The 26,518-nt window shown below is 41.0% G+C and overlaps 2 protein-coding genes across 2 annotated transcripts; one reads left to right on the top strand and one right to left on the bottom strand.

The window, feature by feature from the left end:
- Positions 1-7,759: 7,759 nt before the first annotated feature.
- LOC108682862 lies at positions 7,760-11,685 on the top strand. The gene is made up of 3 exons (XM_018172107.2): positions 7,760-8,193; positions 9,645-9,865; positions 10,529-11,685. Exons 1-3 carry the CDS (start codon positions 7,860-7,862, stop codon positions 10,619-10,621), a joined length of 648 nt encoding a protein of 215 aa, XP_018027596.1. The 5' UTR covers positions 7,760-7,859; the 3' UTR covers positions 10,622-11,685.
- A 5,822-nt stretch (positions 11,686-17,507) lies between these two features.
- Positions 17,508-22,536, bottom strand: LOC125177989. The gene is made up of 3 exons (XM_047880790.1): positions 22,417-22,536; positions 19,578-19,970; positions 17,508-18,704 (listed from the first exon to the last, which is right to left on the bottom strand). The coding sequence occupies exons 1-3, from the start codon at positions 22,417-22,419 to the stop codon at positions 17,601-17,603; spliced, it is 1,500 nt and encodes a 499-aa protein (XP_047736746.1). The 5' UTR covers positions 22,420-22,536; the 3' UTR covers positions 17,508-17,600.
- Between the last annotated feature and the right edge of the window lie 3,982 nt (positions 22,537-26,518).

Below are 26,518 nucleotides of genomic sequence, written 5' to 3'. Positions count from 1 at the left end.
TCTCTGCTCCAATCCTGGTACTCTGAACTGTAACCACTGGTTGTAACATTAGGATTTTTTAATCTGTGATTAAAATTTTGTAGACGCTTCACAATCTTGAACGTTTTCAAAATTAAATTTCTCACTATCTTTATAAAGGCAGATATCTCAATATAAATTTTCGGATCAAAATGCAGCCCTGTAGATCTCATTGACATATTCCGGTCAATTTAATTTTGCACTTATTTCGATTACAAAACAATCATCATTATGATACAGGCTAGAGAATTGGACTGAAAGCATTGACCCTTTCGGCCGGTAATTTGGCACGAGCTTTGTGACATTTTTTAGTGCACTTATACTTTATTAATATCAGAGACGGCCCCAAAAATGACCGCTGAACTGTCGAAGCGATGCTTCACATCAACTGTTTGTGTGAGCGAAAAATTTTGTTAACACAATTTGTGGTGCAGCAACTTAGAGTTAGAGCTATTAAAAAATTACTTTGCCGTGAACTAATGGTAAGAATACATTTTTAGTGAAATTTTGAGGCTCATAATATTTCAAAAATACTATATCCGATTATAATATTTTTTAATGCAGAGAGACAAATGTGTACAAGGAAAGTAAATTGGATGAACTATGATGTAAGAATGTTTGCCGCTGCTGTCGCTCGATAGAAACGGAGATCATTAATTTGTAAGAGTTTAATGTTTCAGGGTGGTAGAGATGCAAAAAAACATAGATGGAGCATCGTAAGATGCACCATCTTAAATATTATGCGGATATTATCCTGCTTATCATTCCGTGAATTATACACTTGCCAATGCAATCGTTATTTTGAAAATTGCAGGACAACGTATATATACAGGATCAAGAGGCTATTTACGACTGATGCTGACTAATGGCTGCTAAAATGGCATCGGTTACCAAAAATAGGCCTTCTTATAGCACCGTACCGCATTTGGGCAAAGTTATAAGCTATTAAGTTTGCAGCATCACGCACCAATAACTGCTTTTATAAAAGCATTGTCATTCTCAAGAAGCTGCGTGGGCACCTTAAATGGTTCGGAAATTAATTAAAAACCCTTTGAACTTCCGCCTGCAAAGGCTCAGCCTCCGCAAGGCCCCGCCTACATCGAGGCCGAGGTCAAAGTTTACGAACGCTTGCCATTGGCTCACTAGCAAAAACAGAAAATACTATAATATCTCTTGATAAATAATTACATCTATAAATCAATGCGTTGGTTTAACTTATAACTGAGTGCTTGGCTGTTTAAATGGTATAAAAAGTCTATCAATCACAACAAAACATTCGTTTATGTAACGTATTTTAATGTTATGGCAGTCGTCGGCAACGAGCGACTAGGCTTCCTCATTTCGCAGGAGGTCATAAGGCGAGCAGCGCGTATCGAGTGTGGTTGTGCTGCTCAGCTCCTCGGCATCAACAGGTGGGAAGTAGAGTGCAAGCAGATCTATGAAACAGAAGCATGAATTGCGTTAGTCTTGATTCTGTCGCGGATATTTTTTTTAACCGAAAAAACAAATGCTAAAAAAATCTGTCAAAGTTAGCAATTCTTGTCTGCGAAAATATTCTAGGCCGCCCCATACTCAAAATTTGAAATAGATTTTCGAATAAGTCTAATTTGAATGCATTTATTTATTTAACATTGGAATTAGGGCGAAGCGGAAGAATTTTTTTTGGAAATTCTATATCCGCCAACAATTTTTTATGTGGGCACCTGCCAAGTGAATTAATTTCCTTCCAATTTTCCCAATAATTTTTAGAGTTGCCGCAAAGCCATTTTAAATCGCAGAAATCGGCTATTTCAGCGTATTTTTTTACTTTCGTGTTCCCATTGTGAAGCTAACCTGGATTATTCAGGTGGTGCTACTGAATCAATTTAGATTAATCAATTGTTATTAACAACTGCAAATCTTAATAATAATTCAAAAATAAATCAGTAGCCAAAATATGGCACCAATCGATTGATGCTAAATGGTTTTAATCGCATTCAGGGTGACGGAATCCAGGATAACTGCATTCAGGGTGACGGAATTCAGGATAACTGTATTCAGGGTGACGGGATTCAGGATAACTGCATTCAGGGTGACGGGACTCAGGATAACTGCATTCAGGGTGACAGAATCCAGGATAACTGCATTCAGGGTGACGGAATCCAGGATAACTGCATTCAGGGTGACAGAATCCAGGTGAACTGCATTCAGGGTGACGGAATTCAGTACAACTGTATTCTGAGGGGAGGGGAGATTCTTATATCTCCAGGATTATTTGCTCCCATCAATAACAAGCTATTAATCAGCAAAATATCAGACATTACATTAATAATTCGTTACAAAACACACGTATACTTCTGAGAAATTTTTTATAAATCAATCATCAATCAGGCAGCCGCTGCGATTAAGATGACCGGGGCGACCTGGGGTGACCAGGGTGACCTGGGGTTGACCAGTATGACCTGGGATGACCGGAGCGACCTGGGGTGACCGGAGCGACTTGCGGCGGCCGGTGCGATCAAGATGACCGGGGCGACCTGGGGTGACCAGAGCGACTTATATTACTTATATTATCGGAGCAACCTGGGATGACCGGAGCGACCTGGGGGGACTGGGGTGACCGGGGCGACTTAGGATGACCAGAGCCACCTGGGTTGACCGAAGCAACTTGGGGTGGCTGGATATGTTATTTAGTGCATGTATATCAACTTTATATTGCTCGTACCTACCAACCAATATTTCATTTCAGAGAGTGAAGTTCGTCTTAGACTATGTCACTTATACCTATATTATAGGGCTGGTTACTAACGCGCACATGAGGGTAAATAACAGGTAATGATATTGAGAGTCAGTTATTTAGTGGACAACATTATATAGTGAGAGAATGTTACCAACATGTAGATTAAAATATGTAATGTTTGAGCACGGACAAGGAAAAATGATTGTATAGGCAAAATTCGTCAATTACTCAAAACCTGATCTGAGCTGGGTAGTTTAAACGCTAGTATGAAAATGTCATCAATCCCTCGAATGAAAATGAGTACTGAAAATGAAACCATTATTACTAAGTATTTAAAATATCAATCATAGAGGAAAAACTTCACTCATATGAAGTCATACTTCATAAAAGTGATCGTTTTCAAAGAACAAACGATGATTAGAAATATATGTAATTAAGTTGACGTTTCTTGCTTCGTGTACAATTACAACTTAAAAAAAATAAGTTCAGTAGTGAAGGCAAGTATATGTCCACATTGTAACAAGCCTTTCTTGTGAATCTGCGATCAACTTTGCAATGAAATAATACAAGAATAATTTTAATCCATGCAGAATTGTAAATATGAAATTTGGAAACATTTAAAACTAGACAGGGACCGCTCATTGCAGCCTACTACTTCGACAGAAAATATCGAGATGATTATTGTTTTTTCTCTTAAATGTTTCTTAAAATATTTTTATTCTATTTATATATTAAATATATTTATATTATTTTTATTTAAGACTTTTATTGTAAGTAAATGGAATTAAGTGTACAGTAACGGTCAGAAACTGAAACTTACAAATTAATTATCTAATTATTCATTGAAGGCTATCGTGGCAGAGATCTTTTCCAAGGAATCGTGGAAGACATCAAAGCAGCACTAGTAGAGAAACGTATAAGAGAGAAGATATCAACGCATCGATATATTTCAACGCACGGTATATATCTGCGAGTCCTGTAGTTGGTCATGATCTTTCTAGAGAGCGCTTAATTTGGTTGTTCTTCCTTGTCCGAAATTTTTCGAGTATTTTAAATGTTCACAATTGGTGGTTGGTCGTCTAGAGAGGATTGTTCTGATAGTGGAATATTTTTCTTCTTCTGAGGATATTGTTTGTTAAAGGAAGTCACTAAGGCTTCAATAATTATAAAATATCGGTCCAGGATGCTGGATACATCCCGACTCTGTGTGATTCTGATGTATTACATGTATACCTACAGCTCCATATATGTAGCTCCTAACGTGTGGTCTGCTTGTGTTGTGTGAATGATGTGTAGTTTCTATTATGTTACATGAATGGCGTGAAGTCCCTTTTGTGTTGTATGAATAGAGTGTTCCCCTTAAGACGATCGTATATCCCATTAAAGTTATCGTGTATCCCATTTAAGAGATTGTTTGTATCCCTCTTAAGGCGATCGTATGTATCCAATTAAAGAGATCGTATGTATCCCATTGAGGCGGTCGTATGTATCCCATTAAGGTTATCGTGTATCCCCTTAATAAGACGATCGTATATATGCCCATCTAGCAAATAGTTTAATGGGAGAAGGGATTGTAAACTTTTTCTGATAGTCAAAGCGCTCTCTACAAATAAGTGTATAAGGCGTGTCGCTGCTATATACAAAAAAAGGGCGCAACAATTTAAGAAATTGCGGAATGCGGACCAACATGTTTACGACGGCCGCTAATTTGGCGAAGTGCGTCCGCGTTTTAGGAGGCGTCGCGTCAGCCGTCCGGCCCAGAGGCTGGTCCGGTAATTAGATTCGCCTGATCCTAAGGAATTTTTTTTAGCTATTTACTGTTGCTATAATTATACATTGCGGCCTTCTCATCAATTATTTTTTAGCATAATCTTATCGGGGAAAATTTTGGAAAATTTTCCATGGACTTTAATGTAGAAAAGTTTATTTGGTTAATGAGATGCTGAAGACAACGACTAATTTAGTTCACTTTTCTATTATTTTATAAATGTTGCTAATCAACATAAACCGCAGCAAGATAAAAGATGGACAAGTTCGTCAATAAAAAGATATGAGGAAGAATAAAGTTCCTTGGCTTGTAAAACTGAGTCTACCGAGAATAATGATAAACATTACGAGCTAATAGAGCAGAGTTAAACCCTTACAAGAGAGCGGTGTCTTACTGGAAAAGAGTGAGGGCAGTCACTAGTTAAAAATCAGGGCATAAACTCTTCAATTTACTCCTTGACACATCCTCTTTCCACATCTACACAGCTTTACCGTGCCTCAACATCTTCTCAAGTTCACACATCTTGACCGTATACCCACACATCCTTTTCGCATGTCCACACAGCTCAGCGTGCCCCCACATTCAGTACCCACATCCATGCAAAACCTCGTACTCTCCCCGCCAACAATATAAGTTTGGACCGGCAGATCCTAGTATCCTCAGGGAAGGGATCATGATAGTCCATTCGAAGCACGGCAGTGGTGGTCTCCGACAGGCGTCCCGTATCTTGACACGGAATGTATCCTGGATACATGCGTCCTAACAGCCCCCTTATTTGTAGTGACATGCTGCTTGCAACCCAACAACTTTGACAAACATGTTAATGCTCTTAAAATTATGATGAATTTAACCGTCTACAAATATACAAAACACGTAAATATTATGATGAATTCACTGTGACGCCGGGCGCACAACATGCGAACTATCAAACTAATTTCTTAAATCTTCTATATGTTTGTCAATGTTTCATTAAAGATTACTTCTTACTAAAAGTTTCCTTATAGCTTTTCTCAATTCGGCGAATGAAGTTTTTTGGTAGCATTTTGATATTCGAATGTAAGGTGTCCATGGGACGCTCCGTCATGATTTTATGACGTCTCGAATATGCACCTGTAAATATTCGAACATTCAAAATTTCTGCATCCGCTTGTGACTTTAAAACTGAATTTCAGATCTTCCAGCAAATTTTAGCAAACAACGGGTAAGCATATTGTAGACTTCTACAAAATAAAAATGAAATTGGTTTGACCAGTACGACATGGAGCTGCTGCCACACGTAATAACTCTACCTTCAGTCCAGAGAGCCAAGGAATCTATACTTAAACCATTTCTACACAAGAGCAATGCATGCAATGTTTGGGACATACACTCAACGTTGACCTTTTTATCATCTCCTCGCTACAACGCAATTAACATGAGAAATGGTAACATTTCCACGCAACATTCCAACCACATGAAAAATACTAGCGTTTCTAGAAAACGTGTCAACCTTGGGACAGTCTTGACATTTCCAGTCTAAGTTTCCTTCAAAACTATGATCAGCAGTCCGCTCAGCGTAATATGTCTAAATTTTCGGCTAATATTTATTCTATTAGACTAAACATGTTTATATTTTTTATTAACATAATAATAAACGTATACGTTGTAAATTTTCTGCCAACATGCCCATCAGCGTATATATATGTTCAAGCTTTCGGCCAACATTACATCCAATATGAACATCTTCAGCATTTTCAGCTAAGATGCCAATGAATATTATTATGTCAAGATGCAATGGAGTTCATCGCACTCAAAATGACGGCCTAAGTAGCTGGGTAATGTCAAGTTTAGCGTCACGGCCTCGTTAAGGTCTAATTTGGCGGCTTGCTAGCGAGCTATCGAACCTCATTAGAAACATGGGCTGGCTTTTGAGCGGCCAAGGAATGAACTTCATTCCAACACTGTGAAAACCTTATGTTTGTTCACCGTTGTGGGAAGTTTGTGACTCCGGTAACACCCTGGAAACCTTACGCTTGTTGTAACACCGTGGGAACTATGTACATGATGCTACACCCCGGGAATTTTCTACCTGTTGCACAATCGTGGGAACTTTGTACCTGTTGCAACACCGTGGGAACTTTGTACCTGTTGCAACACCGTGGGAACTTTGTACCTGTTGCAACATCGTGGGAACTTTGTACCTGTTGCAACACCGTGGGAACTTTGTACCTGTTGCAACACCGTGCGAACTTTGTACCTGTTGCAACACCGAGTTAACTTAATTAATCTAACACTTCTAATGACGGTCTTGCTTATGCCGAGGAAATCATTTGCCATTACGAGAGGTCGCTGAGTGATGGGCTTAACTACGCCGCTCTCTTGGGAGGCTTAAAGCCCCGCCGCCTGAGCCTGCACCGCCGCCTTAAGCTCCACCGCCTGAGCCTGCACCGCCGCCTTAAGCCCCGCCGCCTGAGCCTGCACCGCCGCCTTAAGCCCCGCCGCCTGAGCCTGCACCGCCGCCTTAAGCCCCGCCGCCAGGCCTACGCGGCTAAGTGCACCACTCCGCGATCTCTGTATGGCGCACTCCAGTCAACTGCGACTTAATGATGCGTCATCACCTTATAAGTGCGTCATAACATTAATAGTGTGATAACACCTCATCATGCGTCATCACCTCATCATGCGCCATCACCTCATCATGCGTCATCACGCGACGCGTGATCATGCAGATCAACACAAGGCTCCTATTGTGATCTAATGGGGGGCGGGGGGGGCGGGATGCACCCCCCTAAGGACACCCGCGGATCAGCCGCTGATCCTACGCGCTGTCGCACGCATACATCAGGCCACGCGCTACGGCCATGACACGCGCAACACGCTTCCATTTAGTCTCTTCATCTATTCTATTTCGTTCAGTATTTATTAATCAGTCTTATCCATTTAGTTTCATCAACCTTCTGATTTATTTTAAATAGAGTTTCTGCTTAGTTGCCATTTCGTTCCCGTTTCATTTCCATTCAGTTACTTTTCGCTTGTTTACGTTTTGTTTTCGTACGTCTCTTCTAGCTACAGTAAAATGTGATATTTCCGGACCTTAGGTAAGTTATTTGATATTAACAGCCCGCGCGTTTTCCTACGTTGTCATTCAATAGATAATTAGGTGGGTTACAAGAGTATATAGGCAGTTAAATAATTAATTATTTTCTGAGGTCCTACAGACTCAAAAATTAAACTAATTTAATACAATAAAACCTTTCACTATTTCAGATCCTCTCGACACTATTGACGTACCTTTAAATACAGCAGGGATCTGAAATTTGAAAAAGAAATCGAACCTGAACTTGATCGTCGGTAGATCTTGCTTTAAACCCGACGATGTTCCCCGACAAGATCTTTGTCCCGACGGCACCGGTCGGCTGGACCCACAAACAACGAGGTGTCGACGATGTCCTGCGTTCAGATGACGTAAAACGTTGCACGTCATCGCACGTTCCTCGCCTTGACGTGCTTATGACGTCCACACGCCGACGTGCCTCGCGGCACGGTACGTCGGTTGGTGCCCGTCGAGCCACGAACGTCGGGCGGCGGATGATGGTGTCGGGCCTGGTGCTGCTGCTGGCGGTCTCGCCGGACCGGACTGCCGGGCTGGGGTCGGACGTGTCCGCCGTGGGGCCGCACACGTGGCAGACGCCGGGCTGCCACAGAATCGGTGGGTGTTTGTGGGCCACAATAAAAGATTATTAATCTGTTAAAGTTAAAAAGGCTTTTGAAAGGGAATAGATATAAGCTTATGCATGCGAATAATAATATAAAAATGATAGAATGATGATGCATGCTTGGATTAGGTCATTTTGGTCTGATTGTTTAAGGGGTTCGTGTTCTTTTAATTTATGTTGAGCTTTTTGAAGAAATACTTGAATTCAATCCTTAAATGAATTAAAAAAAGAGTTGTTATTAATCCAAGCATATTTCGGAGTCCTCTGAATAGTTCTTAACACAAAGCGTGCTCGAGAGACGTGCTATGGCGTGTTATGAATAAAGGCGTGTTTTCAGTTTTCCAGTCTCGAAGCATTGCTTTAATTTACTTAGAAATTATCTATTTTCTATGGTTATTGGTCATTACTGATCAATTTTCTGTTATTATTATTTGTTATGAACAATGGTTGCACTACATCCTATAGGTTGATGGCAATCACACTTCTTTTATTTGATTTTATTCTCGGGAATTGCGAGCTTTGCGGGGATCGGAAGGATTTTTTTCAATGATCTTTAATCCAGATCCGCATTATCCAGATCTCTAATCCCAAATCCCTATCCTCAAAAATCTCCAATTCTGAACATTCTTCCCCCAAGAAAAAGATGTCATTTCGGTGGAGCCTGATTCGCATCCGGCAGCCGCCGCAATAGAATTCCTTTCCAGCTTAACGACAAACCAGGAAAATTCGACCTTATGATTGATGGGAGTTTCCTACGATCGTTGATAGCTATTTTACTTTTTTCATGTGTTTCCCATTTTACAATAATAGAAGCGAACAAGGTTATATAACCGGGCTCTCACTCTTCGCAAAAATTTTCACGCATCATTAATAAGTTCCTTCGCTTCACTAACCAGGTTCCCACGCTTCACTAACCAGGTTTCCACGCTTTATTAATCAGGTTCCCACACCTCACTAACCAGGTTCCACGCTTCACTAATCAGGTTCCTACGCTTCACTAACCAGGTTCACATGCATCATTAACCAGGTTCCCGCGCTTCACTAACCAGGTTCACACGCTTCATTAATCAGATTCCCACGCTTCACTAACCATGTTCCCGCGCTTCACTAAACGGATTCACACGCTTCATTAATCAGATTCCCACGCTTCACTAACCAGGTTCACACGCTTCATTAATCAGGTTCCCACGCTTCACTAACCAGGTTCCCACGCTTCACTAACTAGGCTTACACGCTTCATTAATCAGGTTCCCACGCTTCACTAATCAGGTTCTCACGCTTCAATAATCAGGTTCCCACGCTTCACTAATCAGGTTCTCACGCTTCACTAATCAGATTCCGACACCTCACTAACCAGGTTCCCACGCTTTACTAACCAGGTTCTCACGCTTCACTAATCAGGTTCCCACACCTCACTAACCAGGTTCCCACTCCTCGTCCGCAGGTCACACGCGCCGCATCAGCGTCCCAAACTGCGTTGAGTTCGACATCACGACAAACGCGTGTCGGGGATACTGCGAGAGCTGGTCTGTGCTATCCAACGGTCTCAGCCCAGCTGGTCTCTCAGATGGATATGGTACCAAATTCTCAGGTGGCTTCACTGACAACCTGCAGCCACGGATCACGAGTGTGGGCCAGTGTTGCAACATCATGGATTCCGAGGACGTGAGTCAACACTGCATCGTTGCATTGTAGCCTCCAATTGTTTGTCGTTGTCCATTGTTGTTTGTCATTTGAGCCCCATAATGTGTAATTTTTTCTTTTTATTGTTCAATATTCGTTTCATTGTTAACGCTTCATTTATTGTTCACTGTTCATATTTTTGTTCACTATTCTTTTTATGACTAAATGTCTAATAGTTTTGTAGTTTACCCTTCTCGTGGGGCCAGAGGCAATTTGGAATGATAACTCCTGTCGTCACGTTCGGCATGACGTCATGCGATCTTCGCTGGTGCGCACTGCTAACAACTATATTTATATCCCAGGGAATACTGCATCAATAATATCCTTGTACCTGAAAAACTAACCAATCTTGGGCTTGTTTACCAGTAAAACATGTAAGCTAACATTAGAAACATATTTAAGGAAAAAATCTTTAATTCTCTTGAAATTTTTAAGACGAGCTGCCAAAGTAGAGCAAAGTATTATAAATTGTTTTCCTTAAATGAACCTCAGAATCGTTTAATTTTTTATTTCATCGTTTATTTATTATCGTTTATTTATTTGAGTTCATACATGATTTTGGCTGAAATGGAGGAGACTGTAAAATTTCCAGAAAAAGGTGAGTGCACCACTACACCTCTAACCCTCCTCCCCTCTTCCCCGCAGCTTAAGGTGAAGGTCATGTGTGTGGACGGTCCCCAGGAGTTGGTCTTCAAGTCTGCCAAATCCTGCGCCTGCTTCCACTGCAAGAAATATTAGGTTAAACTGCAGGCTACACTGCAAAATACACTGTATGATACACTGCAAACTGCATTACAGGCTGCAGTGTAGGCTGCACTGCAGACTACACGGCCGGCGACACCGCTGTCAACGCTGCTTGTTACCCAGCCTTCAACACTGTTGCCTCTGTGTCATTTACATTTTCTTGCATTATTCATTGCAACTTCAGATTATTGTACAAGGTTTTCTTGATTGACCGATATACCAGGCATTTCTCAATCAGCATCCTTGTTATAGGTATTCATGATGAAAGACTGGTTATAGTAATTAATTAATTCAAACGAGATGTGCCAGTACCCTGGACTAACAATCGCTCATGTTGCCAAACGGAGAGAAAACGGCAAAAATAGCCGCTGATGGTGACATGGTGACATTGAGGGGCGTGTTTATCTCAAATTGTTTTCACTTGGGTATCGACTACTAATGACCAATCAACTTTATTGCATTGTTCGACAATTGTCCACTGACTATATCAACAAGCTGAACCGCTAATAGGTTTAACCCGACTGAGATCAGTTTAGAAAGATCCCTTGATTTATTTATCTCAGGGGATCTCTCTGAGATAAATTAGGGGATCTCAGGGGATCTCTCTATCTTTTTTATTTATTTAGAAAGATCCCTCGATTTATACCGACTTAAAGGGAAGAGTGAGCACGGAGTTCGCAGCGTGGTACCAATCACTGCGCAAACAAGCCCCTGCGTTATAGTTCCAGGCACCGTGCATGGCCACTCTGATGCACCACCTTCAACGACTAGTCATCCGATCCCAAAAACCTCCAAGGAAAATCTCGCAGCTATTCTATTATTAAAGTTAATATAGTTAAGCCTATACGTAACACTGTGCTGCAGTGGCAAGGCAATGCAGACGTGGTGACGATATTAATTTAATTTGACAATTTAATTATGTTAAAAATCTGTACAAGATAATGATCAGTGAAAATGTGAACATGATTACTAATTTGGATAATATAACCTTGTAAACATGATCGTTATTGACATGACGATATAGTGGAGTGTATTCTTATGTTCATGACAAAAATATAATGAGTTATGGCCTTCGTATTTTGTATATCCTGTATAGTCACCAAATGCCGTTATAAATAGTAATAAGTCCTCGTAAATACAGTCCACACACTATACACAATTCGTCCAGTCCACTCAGCCCCATACACATCGAGTTCATACAACGGAACAAGTTGATATAGCGTATTCATACAATCCACACAGAGCACGCAGCGAGCGTATAGTCAGTACCAGGCTCTCATAGCGTTCACACAGGCGACTTACGAGCCCTTCAGGCCACACGGCGAGCTCACACAATCCTCATAGTCTATACAGCGGCTCATACAGCGCGAATAGTCTTCATAGCGAGCTCATACATTCCTTGCCGTCCATGTAGCGAAATTATACAGCACACAAAGTCTACTAAAATCACACAGCGATTCTATACAGACAGCAATTCCACAGAGTGAGCTGATACATTCCACACAGTCGACACAAGCCTATACGAACGAGAAGAACGACAATAACAGGAGAGAACAAGGTGGAAGAGAGAAGGTGATGGAAAGAAAAGGAGGATGGAAAGTAACGAAGGATGGAAAGTAACGAAGGATGGAAAGTAACGAAGGATGGAAAGTAACGAAGGATGGAAAGTAAAGGAGGATGGAAAGTAAAGGAGGATGGAAAGTAAAGGAGTATGGAAAGTAAAGGAGGATGGAAAGTAAAGGATGCAAAACCATTTAGATTTTATTAGAAAGAGGAAGGAAGCGGGCACAATAAACAAACTTACACGAAAACAAGCCTGGCTGGCAACAGCCAGCCCGAAAACTTAGTTGAATTTGTTTTCATGGTGGCAGGTTAGGCCTAGAATTAATAGGCCGTTTTGTGAGCGCCTCTGAATTTCTCCGTCAGCTCCAGATGAACTTCCACCGCCCACCTTTCCTCCTAAACTTCCTCAGACAAAATCTTCAAACTAAAATAATTAAAAATGAAAAAAAACCCTCATTTTTTGATAGGAAACTCGAACGTTCGAAGTATTCCGTCTGGGATTTCTTCTAGCAATTTCTAGAACAGAAAAATTCCTTTAAAATTTCAGCGTGCAGTAAGGAATTGTTTGACGAGTTAATCTCTGACAAAGAAGTATTTTTTTCATTTAAAATTCTATTTAAATATCAGCAGAGCGGAAGTAACGACACACATGCCAGGGGTTGTTAAGTTAAATTGCTTCACCGCCTGCACTAGCCGCGCTGATGTTAAGTAGCCAGTAACATGATAATCTGCTTAATTTTATTATTCTTGGTAATCTAAACAATACATTAATATACGCTAACAGAGGGCAATACTTAAAAAAATATGAACAAAAAAGATTTGCAATGAGAGATATTTTATTGAAAATAACCGGTAACAAACCGAAACCTGCAATGAATCATGAGAGTATATGTTGGCTGCGATGATGCCTCCTGTTTACTCCGGTTACCCTTAGTCACCATTCGGTAACCCTCACGCACCCTTCTGTTACACTCTTTCATCTTTCGGCTACCCTCACCCACCTTTCGGTTACCTTCACTCACCATTCGGTTACCCTAACTCATCTTTCGGTTACCCTCACTCACCTTTCGGTTACCCTCACTCGCCCTTCAGTTACACTCACTCACCTTTCGGTTACCCTCACTCACCATTCGGTTACCCTCACTCACCTTTCGGTTACCCTCACTCGCCCTTTAGTTACACTCACTCACCTTTCGGTTACTCTCACTCACCATTCGGTTACCCTCACTCACCTTTCGGTTACCCTCACTCGCCCTTTAGTTACACTCACTCACCTTTCGGTTACTCTCACTCACCATTCGGTTACCCTCACTCACCTTTCGGTTACCCTCACTCGCCCTTTAGTTACACTCACTCACCTTTCGGTTACCCTCACTCACCATTCAGTTACCCTCACTCACCATTCGGTTACCCTCCCTCACCATTCGGTTACCCTCACACATTCACCACCTGTTGACGCGGTGGAGGCAGAAGCTGGTCTCTGACTCGGGTTGCGATGGTAGATCATCATTGATCTACTAGGATCTCATTAAATCTTTACGGACCTGATCCTCATAGGTATACCCAGATCTCATTAGAACTCAACGGCCTCAACCATCCTAGATCTCCAGGACCTTGATCACCGTATAGCTAGACAGATCTCCATAGGTACATATTCGTGTCCAGATCACGACTCAGATCAAACAAAACTTGAAACATCATCCAAATTGAGCTCAAATTTTGTAGATCTAAACAAATATCTCGAGACCGCGGTAGATCTCATTAAATGTCTATGAACTACGGTAGACCTAAGTAAATATCAATTGATCGATGAATATCTCAGTAAATCTCAATTGATTGATGAAGGTCTCAGTAAATCTAAATTGATTGATGAATCTCACTCCTAATTAATCTGGTTAATCTAAACAAATAATACATTACATTACCCCTCCTCAGTAAATCTCTATATATTAGCGTAGATCTAAGTAAATCTCAGTCGATCGCCGTTGATCGCCCACATCGTACAGACGGATAAAAGCAATCCCCATACAGTGGGCATCTTAAATTGTCTTGTTCTATTTATAGATCAAACTATGGCCTAAAATGAGGTAAATCAAACAACCCGAACAAGACGTGCCATCTTTGTCCATATTTGTTAACCGGTCTTTGACGGCTGCTGTATATTTGCTGTGCCAACAGCGCTCAGTTCATCTGTCTGTTGCTGCAGCTATAAGTATATACACATGCAGCTATACAAATCTACCGGCTTTGTGAGAAATACCTGAAATTATATATGGAGCAGCTGTGGCAGATGTATTCCAGCCAGCGGGTATTGTAGCTGGCTGGAATAATTTATTAATGAACATTAATTTATGTATATGTAAGTGACAGAAAAAATTATGCAAGTGAACCATAATAAGTATTTCGGTCACATATCAACTTAGTTAATATCTGGAATGACCATCTTGAGAACTACGAGAAATTAGATAAGAAAAACATTGCATAGAATAGAAGAATTAGTAGAATAGAGTGTCGGCATTGAAGAAATAGGCCCATGGCCTGTTTCTTCTAACAATTTATAGAACAGAAAATTCCTTTAAAATTTCAGCTTGCAGTAAGGATTTGTTTGACGAGTTAATCTCTGCATCGTCTCTGTTTCATCGATTTTAGACAACAGAGACACTGCAGGTTTTCCAATTATCGCTTTTAAACGCTCATATTGAATGTCTGAGACTGAATCTTTCTGCTTTGCGGACGACTCGTTTGCCGAGCAGCAGAGCGTCGGCGTCCCGAAGTGCGGACGATTGCAGGGTCAACACGGCGTCCGTCCCGCGCCGTGACGAATCACGTCAGGAACGCACAAGAAAATTGCACTGCAAATATCCTGCGACACTCGACACTGAAAAGCCGGAAGCGTGATGCCGCACACATTGCTGTTAACAACCACGTTCAGCGTGAATTGCGTGATGTATTACATGTGGTGCGTTGGAATATGAGTTTGTTTTACGTAAGGTAAATAGAGGGAATTTATTTGCAGTGAATTCAGCGCGTTCTCGCACGTATCCAACCCTGTCTCTTATACACATCTAGATGTGTATAAGAGACAGNTGACACACCTCACATGACACCCCTCACATGGCACTCCTCACATGAAACCCTCACATGACATCCCTTACATGATACACCTCACATGACACTCCTCACATGACACCCCTTACATGATACGCCTCACATGACACTCCTCACGTGACACTCCTCACATGACACCTCTCACATGACACCCCTCATATGACATATCATTATAACATAACATAGCGATGTCAGCGCTGAAGTGTAGGCCTGATGTGGCCTGTCGCCGATTCTTTTCCTTTTCGTGCCTTGTTCACAGAAGATGTAAAATCGTGTCATTTGACCGGATCTTTTCACGACTGACGATAGTTTGAAATAGCTACTCTACTTCCACCGGGTTCGATATTCCCACGCTAGTTGGTCACTGTTATGCCTGCAGGTTACTCAGTGTTGGCAGCAGCGAGGTCATAAAACACTTGAGAGCTTGCAACATGATTTATTACAGTGTTTGTATTGACACGTGTCTGCTATACTGTATATGTTGATCTGTACCTAACAGCTATACCTGGACACGTTCTTCACACATACAGTATATAGGCGTGCTATGCGTACGGATATACCTATTACGCATTAGTTATACGCGATACGCTTATATATACCCATATTATGCACGTATATACGCATATTACGCACTTATATACACGTACCCGGCACTTATATAAACGTGTCACGCACGTATACTTACCAGGACATAGCACTTCTATACACGTATCTAGGATGTGTACTAACAACCTTGCCCAGTATCGACATGTGCTGGGTGTATCAGTGCGGTCATATAGAAGTGTCATCAGCAGGACACACGAACAACACAAAACACACTGTGTTACAAACACAATAATTGTGTACTACATTTCTTTCCGTATCCAATAATTTTCATTCGTATTATTAATTGTGTGCAATGTTATAGTGAATAATTTTAGCACAAACTATTAATACATTATAAGGATATAATACATACGCCTGAATATGTAAATATCATGTCATATTTCAAGGTTACAACATACGTGTGTCTGTGTCAGCATCGGTATTTTTTTACAGGTTCGAAATCAAATAGTTTTGTAAAGAGCTTCTCATAAAGGCCGTATGCGAGTTATTTTTATTTCAGCCGTATGCGAGTTATTTTTAAATCAGGCCCAAACACGTGTCTTAATACAAAGTTTTTAAACGTGCCTTACTGCGCATTCATTAATATATGCCTCAGTGCATTCATTAAAATATGCCTCTATGCATTCATTAAAAAGTGCCTCAATTCACATTCATTAAAATATGCCTCAACTAAATATTCAAAGAAACGTGCCCCAATGCACATTCATTAAATATCATCATTATATATTTATTAGCGAGCCCAAATGCTAAGTTTTTAAAACGTGCTTCATTGCAAATTTTCAAAACGAGCTTCATTGCAAATTTTTAAAATGTGCTTCATTCTAAGTTTTTAGAACGCCCTTCGATTGGATGTTTTAAAAAAAGTGCCTCAATGCAATGTTATTAAAATCTTTAGCAGCTGGCTTGGACGTCCACATACCTCATACTTCTATTTCACGGCAGCTAGTGTAAATAGAAAGACGAAGAACACTCCGAAGATGTATCTTGACGCAACGCTACAGAGCATAACGCAATGCAACGTTACGTTGTACCGTAACGCATAGCAATGTAACGCTACGTATAGAACAACGTATAGCGTCACGAAACGTGCGCTTGGTACGTATGTCCGCGGTAAACAGCTCGTGGAATTAGGGATTGGCCCCAGGAATTCAGGAAGACGATTGCCGACAATCTTTGATCGAGAATTTTACGTTCTACTGGATATACAGAAATGTGAGTAGGAATGGATGACAGGAATAACACATAGGAATGAAGATCAGGAATCAAACGTAGGAATGTAGATCGGGAAAGCAAATAAGTTATGAATTCCCTCACGCAGAAATGAGTTGACAAACTCGAATGAATTTCAACAGTTTGTTTGACACAGCGTAAACATGATTCCAATAAGCGAATGTTAACAAACTACTAAAATATATCGGGAAAATTTTCATCTGTGTACCGTGAGCGATTTTTCCAAGCATTGTGGGCAAATTATATTAGGTTTCTCTAGCATCTCTCCACCGTGGGCAAAACAATTGAACTGAACCGCTGTGTTGACGCCCGCCATTTGGTGTTGCCGGTTTATCAGGGTGTTGAATTCATGCAATTCGAGTTTAGATTGATCATTATTATCAGCCAATCATTTCCAGTGTCCTGGGTCGATGCACACAATGGGGAACCGCTGCCAATCTATTACCTATAATCACACGTACAGGGTTTAACGATTAATCATTTCTTTTCCTAAATCATTTCCCCAAGGAGAATAGGTTCCTTCGGTCTGGTCCTTCCCCACTCGAGAGGAAGAGTCCCCTCGATGTTCGTCCTCGCCCTGACGAAGCGATGAAATTCCCGCCATATGGGAGGAATTTCGGTCCACTTCACCCAGCTCGGGGACCAGATTTTGTTCCAGGTTCAGTTTCCGATAATTGGCGAGGAGTTGAGCAATACTCCGCATGATTGGCTCCCTTTTATCATTGCGTCGCATCCATTGCTTACGCGCCGTCAAAAGCCTGGCCGCTTCTTCGAAACTTTTCAGAGGTGACAAGTTAGGCCTTTGAACCACGGAACTTATAACCCCTCTACCTGTAGCTCCTAAAGGAATTTCTTGCCCGTTTTCAACAACAAAGAACATTTCGTCATCGTTCTGGTCGTCTTGGAAGGCCAGCGGATCCGCGGTGATTGGCAAATCGATATAACCACCAAATTTTTCAATGTCTTTCTTAGCAACAAGATTTGTTTTGGCTTCGAGAAGAGCCCTCTTGTCTTGCCCTCCCGGGGCGCTAGACAGGTTAAGGCGCTTCTTCAGTTTGCTGTTCGCTTTGATCTCATTGATTGATGAAGTCGCGTCACCATTTGTTATCGCTAAGGAGTTACCCCTGTGCAAGAGATCCGTTTCAGCAATGTTGTTTTCATAGTCATATCCTTTACTAAATTTTGTATTCCTTTTTGATTCTGAATATCCACCATCAAAAACTTTATCACCCTCCCTCTCTATGTAGCCATCGAACCCGCCATCAAATCTCGTTTGAAACTCTGAGGCTGCATCGTAGTCGCCATCTGTGAGCAGCTGGTCAGCCACCAGCAGGGACGATGTCTCCCGAGGTGCACGCCGGGCCCCTCGGAACCTGAGGCCCTCACACGAGGCCTCGGAGCTCTTGCACAAGGAGCAGGAGCACACGGAGGCCTCCGTGAACCTGTGCACCTCGGTGCCAGGGGCGACGCCAGGGTCGCAGTGGCGCAGCAGCACCTCGTTGGCCTGCGTGGCAGCGTGCAGACACACGGGGTGGTGGCTACGCTTGTACGGGAACTTCCAGTCTGCGATCTTGGGAGCACAAGAAATGACATCCTTAACAGCCGGATTAAGTGGTCGTAAAAATCTAAACAAACAGAATAAAGTGTTTGTAAAAAGAAAAGCACAATACTTCTAAAGGATTGAATTTTATTGCGCGACATGAAGATTAGTACTTGGGGCACGATATCGGGTCTCAGCAATAAGTGTTATTGAAAGAATATGGTTGTCATGATGCTGACTAATGATATAGATGGTATCATGTGAAGTCAGATTGCGCAATCTTTGAGAGTCAATACATTAAATTGCTATCATGCCGCCCCATTATGTTACCCACAATATGCGCGAGATTTATTGATTTAAAGGACAATAACTTTAAATAGTTGCAAAGAACGGTAGATTTTTTATAACTTAATAAGAATTTTGGAGAAAATAGTAAAAGGTATTTAAATTCATTGAGCGAATACCGTATATTTTTACCTTCTCCAGTAGCATGGATTTGTAGATAAATCAAGTCAACGGATATTAAGTCCAGCATTTAATTTTCTTTTGACAGTGAGGGCAGTAAATCTTAGGGCTATAACTATAAGTCGTTGAGACATCAAGTTTCATCGTATAATCTCTTGAACTAAGAAGAAATTAAGGTTTTAAAATTGATGTACTGGCTCTATTCGAGTACAATATGATTTACAACAAAAAGAAAGCCAGTCAGCATTTTGAAAATGTATATTCATTTCCACTGATTGTTTCTACTAATTCAACAAAATTGATAAATTATAAACTAATAACCAAGATGGAGTCAATGTAGAGGAAATTTCTGTGCTAAGTGGGACGAAATTAGAGGTAAGTTGATATTAACTTCACACCGAGGCTGCATCAGCCGACAGCACAATTTGTGTCGCTCACCTCATTACTGTCGCAGCGGCCCCAGCAGCTCATTATGTTGACATAATCCCAGCAAATCCGTCCATTTTCGTCCGTCTCAGTGACTTTGTAAGTGTACTGACGACGGTGACAGCTGAGCGTATTGTCAGCGTCCACTAGGGCAGCGCGCTTGTCGCTCAGCACCGGCGTGATTATTTGCAGGAAAATGATTGCCGCCACGATCAGCCGCGGCTGCCAGACGCACGAACTTGCTTCAGTCGCGCGTTGTGCCTCGCGATGGTAGTTATGTGACGCCAAATTTCTCAACAGTGTTGATTTCGTTTTAGAGTTTGATGAGCTTCGTGATTGATCTTGCTGAAGCAAGTCTCCGTCCAGTTCCGTCTGACCGGTTGCCATATTTTGCTGTGAGATATCCTGGCGAGGGTGAAAAAGGATTGATTAGTTAGACTTTTTAACAGCTCGATGAAATTCAAATCAGTGCAAATTGGACGTTGTTTTGAACTGCCGTACAAACTAGCGTCAATTGCACTTAAGTTGCCAGTGCTCCTTGCTCTTCAGCCTTCATACTCTAGAAAAATGTATGAACGGTGGCCAGAAATGCATTTTCCCATATGAGACGTAAGATTTTATATTGTTAACACAGTTACCCCTTCGTACCATATATGTCATTGGGGATTCACAAGATAATGTCATTGATGTTGGAGTGAGACGACCTCACTCCTCAATGCAGTGGCAACTGTACTGTCAAGTGTCAACGATGAGCATCATAAGCAATTAGGATTTCTACTTGCCGTGTATTCTAAATCAAACAGTGTTGTATCAGTGATCAATCAGCTCACAAAGGGAAATGGGTTACCAAGTACGTTGATTCTTGATGACGTTTTACATTAGTCGGAGACTCTGAGCTAATTTAAGGATATGCGAGAGTTAATTTGCACCTAGGATTTAGTTAGATAATTATCATTATGCGCTTGAGTTGCATTCATAAATCTTCAAAAATAATTATTTGTTACTTAATCGACAGTTCTCCGAATTCACCATCGAGCTCCCCAGTGCCCAGCAGACTCAAACGCAAAACGCAAATTTGCGTAACTCGTCCAACTATAATTATTTCAATTCTGTTCAGATCTGTTTGAAATTCAGAATATAACTAATTATTAGGAATGCGCTACGGGAGAAATTATTACAGATCTTTTTGTATGGTTTGAATTTTGAAAATAGAGCAAATGTCTGAGGCTTTGAAATATCGTCGAAAATTATTCTTCAGTTTCATCTATAAGATAATAATAGAAGGGAAACCACTGCGTTAATCGGATAGATTATCACCAAGATTAGATCGTTATTACTATTATAATTATCAAGCTAAATAATGGTGCATGAGATTAACTTCAAATCATCGTTCAACAAATAAACCCAATTCAACAACCCCCAACTCCGATTCGGAAAGGAATTAAAACAAAATTTTGATTATTACTGAGTTTTGAAATTAATTTGAATTGAGTCCTATCAACAAATAGCAGGTTAACCCGATGCTGTCGGTGAGAATTGAGAAATAATTCTGAAATTTGAGAATCCACTTAATAATTTCCGAATCCACTTAATATTTTGATTATATTACATTGATGAAAAATAAAATCCGTTCAAACATATATTTAGAAAAAAATCCAGTTTAAAGGGCCGGTCGTGAGTCGGAATGAAATCGGTGCAATTTTTAGAGCGTCCACACGTTGCAGACTTATTTGTGTAGTTTGTTCAGTTTTGCGCGATCTCACAATGGAGGAGGCAGATTTTGGTCAATTTTGGCGTTGTCCCTTGTTGAAAAAAAGATAGAATCATTTATGAAATGCAAGGAATCAAAATACCAGAGAGATGGCTTGTAGATGTCATCTTCTGCAGCTCCAGATGTAATCGATTTATTAATTTTTTCCTAATTATTTACGGGAAATACTCCCCCAAAGTATTATTTTTTTACAGCTGTTGCGCTGTTTGCACTTTCATTGATTTATTTACATTTTTCTACTAAGCTCTCATATGTCTCCACCTTTTTTCCCTGTTAATATAGGCCTTGGATTTCGCTCGCCAATTGCAAGGAAAACTTTCGTATAGACTATAGAGCAATAAATTCACGAGTACATTACCGAAGGTCCCCCATTGTCGCCAGAATCATTGAAACTGAGCACAAATTGAATTAATTGATTCGGAAAACTGTGCTACCGTCTACACGTTCCGACTTGTCTGCGCAGTTCATTGAAATCTATGCTCTGTAGCTAAGATATCGCTGCAACTGTGCAGTCTTGCCGTCGGCTTTCAAAACTGTATTTTTCCCGTCCTCACGCACGTTTTATCTACAACGATTTGAATTGTGCAGGCAAATCGTTGTGTAAAACTGAGCGTATGGACTCCTGTACACTCCTGGACTCGTATGTAAAATGTTGAGTAAACTTGATTGTAAACGTGACTTTAATTAATATACACTTACTGTGGTAAAAATCACAGTTTAATATTTATTTCTAACTCCCGCCATGTTTGATGTCTCGCGTTACCAGCGTTTCAACCAAAGTATTATTATTGCCCGGTATTATCCCGATAAGATGATTAATTAAGTATCCTGGATACACGCCACGGCCTATTGCGGCGCTAGCCGATTACAAACGCACCATTGACGATTGATAGAGAATTGGAAAAACCACGCGCTGTTGTTATCTCAGAAATAATATGCTATAATTTTTCATTTATTATACAAAAAATGAGGGCCAATAAAGTTGAAGATACTGACTGCCCTGAGAATTACAGATAGAAAATGAATAAATTAATAATAAGAGAAAACATAAATGATGAGCAAGACTGTCAGTTCACCCACCATGAGTGCGAAGATTAGGTCCTCATGCGATGCGCAATTCCTCAGCAGGTGTCGAAGATTTGCAAGTCAGTCTTTTTAATTGTTGTTTTATGTGCGATGTGAAATTTTGCACGGTGACGGAACGTGAATATAATTTTGTAAATTGCGATCAAAATAATCTTAATTGAAAAGATCAGTATTGAAATGTCTGATTCTAAGAATAATTTCCCGTAGTGAAGACGAGAATCAGTGTCGTTCAACTTGAACCGAAGAACAGAATTTTGTAAATTGCGATTAAAATAATCTTAATTGAAAAGAAGAGTATTGAAATGTCTGATTCTAAGAATAATTTATCGTCGTGAAGACGGGAATCAGTGTCGTTCAACTTGGACCGAAGAACAGCTGCGACACGTCCTTACTTCACCGCCGCCCAGGCGCGTCTGGTTCCCAGCCTGCGCCCGCCGCCACTGAACTCTTGCCCTCGGCCTACGCAACCCCCCCCCCCGTTACCTCCCCTGCCCAACCTTACCTCCTTGCGAGCAAATTCTCAGCCTGTCCCCCGTCATTTTCTTTACCATGTTTCAAGTAATAGGAAGACTTTCTAGCTGATTATTCTCAAATTTATTAGACAATTTAAGAAATATGGCTTTTCTGGGCTGTTAACCTCCAGAAGACATGCGACCAGAATAGAGATAAGTCCAAAAATATACTCCTTTCTGTACTCCTGGCATTTTTACAGGCTAAAATATTAATCCTGAAAACACAATTACCAATTTCAAAGTTCAAGGTTACCTTTAAACTGAGCAAATGTTATAACACAATTCCTACAACGTATGTTAAAATGGGAACGGCGCATGTTGTAGCAACTCGCGGAGTGAGATTACATCTCTTCATCTTATTATTATGCAAACTCTACTTGAGTGGTTCAAGTTGTCCATTTCCGTCTTTTTTTTTGTAGCTTCATCAAATTTTCAGATTGGACCTATACATTTTTGTAAAAAGTTTAGGTTTAATACACTCTACTCTATAGTTTGGTATAAAACACAGCACTTTGTTTATCAGGAGTTTCATTCATGCTTCCAAGTAAATTCAACGTTTCATTATAAATTCACACTTGAAATGATTGAAAAAACGTTCATTGTTGATTTACTTGTGTTCAGACTATTTCCAGACTCGCAGCAATAACGCTATTTTATACTTTGTAATAGAACCTCGTACCATGGCGAGACATTTTGTGGCATGTTTCTTGCACATACGCACAAGAAGTTACTTTGTAGCGGCCCGATTTTCTGCGAAATGTCGGTCGCGCTTTTATTCTGCAAACGGATTATTCGAAGTTAAAATGCAAGACAGAATCTTCAAAATTCATTCTCGATTGAGCCGCTCTCCTCAACGGGTATGACTGGACGCTGCCGCCATGAGGTGATCTGTGAAGACAAAATCTTGGATCTGCCTCCGGTGTAGCTGTTCGTTCGTTATCAACTTTCTTGACTATATTTGGTCTAGATATGCTAATCTTTGACTTTGCCATGGGTCGGAAGCATCAATCGTGTTGGGGGGCCTAGCACAGGCTCTGGTTCTACCAACGGCTCTGCCTTCCGCCTGGACGTCGGCTTCAAGGCAATGGTTTAACGTTTATTCACCCGTTAGCGTCCAACATGCCCGGAGTCTATAACTGGGTGGACGTCTTTGTTTTCAACCGTTCAAGCTGATGATGCCACGGCTTGTAATTTCAACAGTTTTGTTATGCTTAATAAGAGTAAAAAAACACGGTTAGTATGGACAATTTTCTGCTTAAGGCCCGTTTCCACTATGAGACTCTGCGAGACTCGCGCCTGAAAAACTGGCTTTTACAGTCCGGACAGAGGCAGTCCCGACCATCGAGACTGGCGCGACGGCGAGTCAAGCCCTGTTCAATCTTTGGCTAGACTTGCGTGACGGGGCAGACGGGCAAGGGGCAGTGACATTTGTGACATCTGACAGTGTCGCTGTGACTGCCGTTCCAGTAGGGTTTGTGTTCGGCTGACGCTCCAATAGACGCACCATTGCCTGCCTCTTTGCTTTTTGTTTGACCATGTCACACGACGGAGAGTGGAGCAGAGATGCAGATCAGATGCTACTGAAATGCTTATCGATTTATATAGAGAAGCAACTTGCCTATAGCAAGTAAAAAGATCAGTTTTAAATTTATATACTTGCATGCAGCATCAAATGAGTACGTTCATATAGCAGGTATGCAATTTTTTGCAATCATTGCCTTACTGGCTACCTTGAATGAAGAAATTGATGTTGGCATCAACTATCAAGGCTGTGCCTTTTTGGTACATGTTTCATTATTAATTTTATATTAGTAAGCTAATTTGACGAGGAAATTTATCTCATTTAGTGAATGCATCTTATTACAGTGATAAACTATGTTAATGAGAAGTTTGAAACCATTCTTGAGTTTCATAACTGCTATTAGGGAAATAGATCTTTGTTTCCTCCTGTCCTGGCTAAATTAAAAACGGCCACCTCATCGAGCCAGGCAGGAACAATGATAAGGAAAGTAGTATAGTCATTCCGTGTTTCCTTATTCTTCTTGTAAAACAGCGGGACAAATACCGCATATCCGAACAAATGAAAATACAAAACTGAAGATTTATACCAAGTATACCAAGTAATTAAAGGACCAATATATCAGTATCGCACAACTCCTGGCTAAAATAATTATGAACGTGGCAACAGATACAATCACTAGTAACTTACGTGGATGGCTTGTGCCCTAGTTTTTAAATTCTAAATTGTGAACGGAATGTAAGCTTACTTTACTCTGTCAAAAGAAAGAAAACGATCTTACTTCACACTGGAGAACTATAAACTAACTACTATAACATGAACAAGACAATTATAGAAAATTGACCTAAAGATTAATTCAGCGGAAGCTTAACTCCTAGGAACATCAAAACTGTAATGAATGGCAATTGGCAGGTGGCTGCGACGCCGAATACAGCTACGCGCCGCGCCGTAAGCTACAAAGTAAAAGTATATGTCGAACGCGTACTGGACGCGACACCTCCTGCGCATAGTGACAACAGCTATAGTAAAGCAAGAGCGGCAGCATAATCTATCTTCAAAGGCCAGCGAGTGCAGTAGCCCAGACGGTCAGTCTCAGTTCCAGTCCCTGCACACGTGCCTAGTGGAAACGCGCACGCCAGTTTTGAGACCCAGCCATGTGGCTTATTGGTCTCAGGCCAATCTCAATCCTTCAGAATCAATCCCGTGGTGGAAACGGGCCTTTAGGGTAATACTTCGCTATAATTAAAACTTGCACTCGTGTAATAGGGAAGAATAGGTGAAGAGAGGAATATTTAACATTTCAACATGAATGTTAGTCATGGATAAAATAGAGACTACCTCGCATCTCCGTTAATCCCCGTCGAAGTTCCCACTCAGTGGATCTAGCGAAGCGCTAGCGAATAAGCAAGAGTTTTTATCTCCAACGTGTGTCAGTCGATCTTTCGTAATTAATTGTTTGTTCAAGGTCAGATTTTAATAAAAAAGCATCAATACTAAACCATAGCATAATTTTCGCAACGCGTTATAGGGTAATAAAGGACCAATTTCTTCTAAATCGATTTGACCACAGGTTCAGCATCGCGCAATCTTCCCTCTCGACGTTTAGGATCAAACCCACATCAGCTATTGTCAGCCGAGTAGTTCCTAAAACTCCCACGTAAATTTGATAGGTATGAAATTTCGAATTGAATGCCTTCCGTCTATTTTCAAAACGTGTGCATCCTTTTAAAATAAATATGAACGTTGCAACAGATACAATCAGCTGGTCAGCTGTCGTTGCGTTAGTTGTCATGTGAGGAATGAGCGAACGGAGGGGCGCAGCCGTAGGCTATAAGTTTTACTCTTAAAAAAGCCCTGGAGCCAACACCCAGCTTCACCATGCATTGACTTTACTCAGCCTCAGAACTAGAAGCCGCAGAATACGCTTGAACTCCGTAATCCAGGCAAGCGACACACTGCCGAAAGATAATAGGCTAATAGCGCCGTAGGTCTTCAGCCACTGCTTTATGGGTTTGGCTTTAAAACCCCGAAAAACCCTTATTCTATGGTTTTCAAACCATGGGTT

Source organism: Hyalella azteca, unplaced genomic scaffold, assembly GCF_000764305.2.
Source record: "Hyalella azteca isolate HAZT.00-mixed unplaced genomic scaffold, Hazt_2.0.2 contig6269, whole genome shotgun sequence".
NCBI lineage: Eukaryota > Metazoa > Arthropoda > Malacostraca > Amphipoda > Hyalellidae > Hyalella > Hyalella azteca.
The sequence above is the reverse complement of the archived record's forward strand: the minus strand, read 5'-3'. Positions and strand labels throughout refer to the sequence as shown.